General features: G+C 29.5%; 1 protein-coding gene and 1 long non-coding RNA gene across 2 annotated transcripts; both read left to right on the forward strand.

Annotated features, from left to right (window-relative positions):
• LOC107634727 (polygalacturonase inhibitor 2-like) lies at window positions 513-2,070 on the forward strand. The gene has a single exon (XM_016338150.2). The coding sequence runs from the start codon at window positions 799-801 to the stop codon at window positions 1,831-1,833; it is 1,035 nt and encodes a 344-aa protein (XP_016193636.1). The 5' UTR covers window positions 513-798; the 3' UTR covers window positions 1,834-2,070.
• LOC107634726 lies at window positions 5,155-5,640 on the forward strand. Its single transcript, XR_001619039.2, has 2 exons — window positions 5,155-5,343; window positions 5,439-5,640. It is a non-coding gene; the product is annotated as an uncharacterized LOC107634726 (long non-coding RNA).

Raw genomic sequence — 5,764 nt, forward strand, 5'->3', positions numbered from 1 at the left:
AGAAGTAAACTTTTATGATATTCATAAGTAAAAAAGGTTTTTTCAATTAATACAGTTATTATAAAAAAAAGAAAAAGTATAAGTAAATAATGAAAAAATTAAACAATGTAAATAATAAATATATTGGATGTTCATTTTACTAGTGTACGGATGGTTATTTTAATATTAAAATTTAGAGGGTTAATTTGGAGGTGTAATGTGTTTTTATTTGATTGGTGGTTATTTATATTGTTCAACAAAGTTATTGTCCCCCTAGCAAATATAAGTAGACAATGAAAATACTAAATAATGTGAACAATAGATATATCAAATGTTCAATTTACTAAGTGTGCAGATAATTATTCCAATATTAAAATTTAGATAAATAATTTAAAGATATAATATATTTTTATTTTGCTAGACTAATTTTAGAGTTAATTTTTTATATTATTTACAAAAGTCATTTTTTATCTAACAAAATTCTTTAATTATACCTTTTTTTTTAAATCATTGTTCATATTGTTCACAATACAATGAGTATTGTTTGCCTATTCTTTTCCTTTTCAGATACCTGTTGTCATTGGTTCCAATAAAGTAAATGGAGCACACAGAAAATTTTCCAAAAGGTTATGCCTATCTTTGATATTCTACTATATGGCGGCTTTATATTTATCAGCTAGAGCATATAGGTAGTATATAGAGCAGGCCACACCACTCTAGCAATAACATACCACCGTATTCACTATTAACCCAAAAATGGATTCCTGACATTATATAAAGTCATATCAGGCTCTCAGCACTTGAACAACAAACAAAAGAATGGCAAGCAGCAGCACCACATCCATCACTATATTTATTCTTCCCATATTCCTATTGACATGTCTTTCTCCTATAGTACTCTCAGAGAAGTGCAGCCCACACGAGAAGAAAGCGCTCCTCCAGATTAAGCAAGAACTGGGCAACCCAAGTATGCTCTCCTCTTGGAACGCATCCACCGACTGCTGCTCCTGGAACGGGATACAAGTAGAATGCTCCAACACCAAACCTTACCATGTCAGCCAACTAGAGCTCTATGGGCTGGACCTCCCCGCCCCAGTTAACATCCCTCCCTCCATATTCAACCTTCTTGATCTTGAACAACTCTTCTTATTTAAAATGCCCAACCTAACAGGCCCAATACCATCCCAGATCACAAATCTCAAAAAGCTTAGCATCCTCTACATATTCAGCACCAACGTCTCAGGCCCAATACCCGACTCCCTGGCCCAAATTAAGACCCTCTGGTCCGTTAACCTTTCCGGCAATAACCTCTCGGGAAAACTCCCTCCTTCTCTCCCCTCACTACCAACTATTAGCGTCATCTTTTTCAAAGGTAACAGGATCTCCGGCCCAATTCCCGACTCGTACGGTTCCTTCGTGTCGAAAAACCTGTCGTCGCTGACTCTGTCTCACAACATGTTGTCCGGGAAGATTCCAGCGTCGTTGCGGGGGCTGGACGTGAGTTTTCTGGATCTGTCATGGAATAAGCTTGAAGGCGATGGGTCGGTGCTGTTTGGGGCGGAAAAATCGACGGCGGAGATAACCCTTGCTGGGAACTACTTGTCGTTTGATATCGGGAAGGTAGAGTTTGGTAGGAACATATCGAGGCTGAATCTGAAACACAATCGCATATACGGTAAGCTCCCAGAGGGGCTGACGAAGCTGCCGCATTTGACGAGATTGAATGTGAGCTATAATCAACTGTGTGGACCTATTCCGCAAGGGGGCAGGTTGCAAGGGTACTTCCCCATTGATGCATCTTCCTTCGCAAATAACAAGTGTTTGTGTGGGCCACCCCTCTCTCCGTGCAAGTGATCTCCTATGTCCGAGGCTCCTAGCCTTAGGAGGGTAACTTTTGGTGGAACTGGAACACAAGGATGATGAAATTGCGATGTAATCTTTGCTGATTATTGTGCAAGATATTTTAAGTTCAAAATTCGTACTTTACTTTCAAATTAGAGGTTACTGTTCTGTATAATATATGTCTTACAGTTGCTAGTTGCAACATCAGTTAAGCAATATGTAAATTCAATCTAAGGATTTTCAAAGTAATGCACGTGTTTAAACTTTAAACTATTTTAGTAAAAAAAATAAAGTTTATTTTATATCAAAACTAAAAAAACTAGATCAAATTAAAAAAAAAGAAATTACATATATTTTAAGTCACTACTCATGATAAAAATAACTAAAATTAATTACAAATTCAACAATGGTCATGTATCTTGTTGCAGTTCAATTCAAAAAGTAATTAAAAAAAATTGATCCGATAGAAATAAATTTTTTGGGTAAAATATTATTTTGGTTCCAATATTTAGGGTGAATTTTATTTTAGTTCATAACGTTTTAATTGTCCTATTTTTATTTCAAAACCTTTAAAATGATATCGATATTATCATATTATGTCACTGTCAAATCTTTCACTAACACTTAAAGAAATTAATATACTATTAATAATGCTTTTGTTAAAACTATGTTTACTCAACCTCTTTTTTCACTTTCATCCACTTAATAAGCCAAAATTTTATTTTTCTACTTTCTTTTTCTTTTTTCTTAGATCTCTCTTGAAGAATTAATAGTGTAAAAGAAAGAAGAAGAAAGAAGTAGGAGAATAAGATTTTGACTTATTGAAAGGGGGAAGATAGAAGAAAGGAATTGAATAAACATAATTTTAACAAAAATATTATTAACATTACATCAATTCCATTTATTGTTATAGTAAAAAATTTAATGATAAAATAATATTTAATGTCATTTTAAACGTTTTGGGATAACAAAATTTTTTAAAAATTAACAAAAATTATCAAAATTTTAGACTTTCAGCACAATTTTTGTAGTTAATATTAACAAAATTTTTAAAAATAATTAATAGTACAAACTCAAAATAAGAAACTTGATTCCTTATAAAAAAAACAGAGTTACTCAACTAAGAACAAGTAAGAATGAACAATAACTTCTTAGATTAGACTTCAATATTAAGTGCTCACCTAACTTAGCAAGAAAAAATTTTCAGAGTCATGACACAAAGCAAAAAATATATTAAAAGAGTTTGATATATTAATGACTTTTTCTCTAAGTTAAACTCTCTTTGTTATTTTTCTTAATGGCTTTTACATATTCCTCACATATTTGTCTTTTTCCATAGTTGTCGAACCGGTAATTAAACTAGTTAAGTTACTAATTTACTGATTTATTAGTTCAATCAATAAATTACTGGTTGAACCCGTAAAACCAGTCTCACGTAAATAAAAAATATAAAATAATAAAAAATTGAACATTAAAATTTGAACTACAATAGTATTTTAATTTGATACAATAAGAGTAACAATTAATTCACAAAGCCTATTATCTAACTATAATATCAGTAGATTTTAACACTAAAATAAAAATAAATAATCTTAATTATAATACTAGCATTAAAATAGATCAAACAAATTAATAAATTTTTAGTGAAAGATAAATTAAAAAACCTAATTAAATATTCAAAGTAAACATACATTCAAGGAGAATAAGTAACTATAATGCTATGAAAAAACCATATTTGAGTAGTGGTCACTTTTTTTGCCTTCAAATTTTATTGACTGAATGCCCTTTTGTATAGGTGTATTGTTTTCAAAAATTAAAGATGTCCTTAGTGACAATTTCTATATCACAAAGACAAATCATGGTTATCTTTTTCTTTCAGAATCAGAGTGAGTGCAGTGGTAGAAGTAGTGAAGGTGCAAAACACGGCACAAACACAAGGTTTATAGTAGCAGAAAATCATGGTTGTTATTAATCATTATGTATTCGTATATAAATATATGTATTATTGTTTAATTTATTTTTAATGTGTATTTTTTATTTCAATATATATACAGGTAGTTATTTTCGATATAAATATAACATGATTAGTTTTTATAATATCTAATTTTACAAATTAAAATACTAAAATAATCATTTATAAATAGGATAAAGTATATTTTTTGTCCTTAAAGTTTGACAAAAGTTTAAAAAATATCCCTAAATTTTATTTTGTTTCAATTTTGTCCCAAAAAGTTTTTGATTTGCATCAAATATACCTTTGACGGCTAATTTTTCAAAAAATTTAAGATCGATTCAATAACAATTTCATAAGAACAACCCCTCAACATAAGCAAATCAAGCATAATTTTTATGTAATATTGTTATATTGGTGTTAAATTTTTTGAAAATTTAGCCTCTAATAGTATATTTGAGAATTGATCATTCTAATGAAATTTAATATAAAATATCAAAAATTAAGTAAAAAATTATTATAAGATCAAATTTAATAATTTAGTGGGAACAAATAAATATTATTATCATATACTACTCAAAAGAATTTGGAATCGTAGTGGGGGCGATTGCCCCACACTAAGTATATACATCCGTCTATATATATATTTGAGCTCATTTATTTTTACCCAAAAGTGTGCATATATAAGCTTCATATATCAGCAAAGAATGACCATCATGAGACTTATTTAGAAGGTAGGTAGTTTGGTCCAAGTTGTTAATCCATCTAAAAGCTTATCTGCATTCATATCATTAAATAATGAGTTAAATTTTTGCTATTATACCATCACATTTAATTAAACAATATAGATTCATTAAACAATCTTTTGAGTTTTCAAATCCAATCGAATATGTTTGTTATCATAAAAAATAATATTATTATTTTCTAAATTTAAGATAATAAAAAAGGAAAATTAATGTATTAATTAATTGAGTTAGCTTATTATAACCTAGAGTTCTTTTATTTTAGATTTATTAGGTATACACATATGAATGAATTAGTAAATCTGGATAATCAATAATGTAAGTTGTTTCTAGCCGACACAAATTGCTGGCACCCTTAAAACATTACTATATATGGAAAAAGGATGACATCATTTAGGACCAAGGATGACATCATTTATGACCACTTGAAAATAGTAGATGTCATCAGTTCAAACTCGAACGCAAATAAAAGGCTTGAAAGTGGAGATCAAAAATGATTAGTTGCATGACCTTCTTACAAGTTACAACATATTTAATATGTATTTTACTATTTTATACGGGTTATGTTAGGTAATTAATAATTTTTTTTAAATATAAATAATTACTAATTAAATCAAAATATATTATACTTTCAAATTATTCACCTAAATCTTAATATTAGAATAACCATCTATACATCTAGTAAAATGAACATTCGATATATCCATTATTCACATTGTTTAATATTTTCATTGTTTACTTATACTTTTCTATAACTAAATTACGTTGACATATACGTTGTTAGGTTCATCGAGATGGACAACAGAGTACGGACCATTATGAGGACAGGTTGCTCAGATTGTGACATAGGCCAGGCTAGATACCTTGTCCTAGTTCATTGTAACATTTCTTACGAGTTTTGATTATGTTTCTCGAAATTTCAGCTTTGTTGGACATCATATGACGGTCCCCAGCTCCAGGCAATGTGTCACGACTGGTTGAGGAGTTGTCGGGAGGTTTACACGTGGAGGATAGTGGTATAGTCTATTTTTAATATATAAAAGTAGATACATAAGTATGTACCACATTACTTTTGAGATATTTATTTCCTCCTACTAATGCCATGTCAGCAATATTTCTTACTTAGCACAATTTTAGAATCAACCACTCAATTCTTGTCAAATCAACTATTATTTCCAAATCAGCAAAAAAATAAAATATACAAATAAAAAACTAAAAAATAAAATCCAATAAATTTGTAATCTATAAA

The sequence above is a fragment of the Arachis ipaensis genome, chromosome B03 (genome assembly GCF_000816755.2).
Source record: "Arachis ipaensis cultivar K30076 chromosome B03, Araip1.1, whole genome shotgun sequence".
NCBI classification, from domain to species: domain Eukaryota; kingdom Viridiplantae; phylum Streptophyta; class Magnoliopsida; order Fabales; family Fabaceae; genus Arachis; species Arachis ipaensis.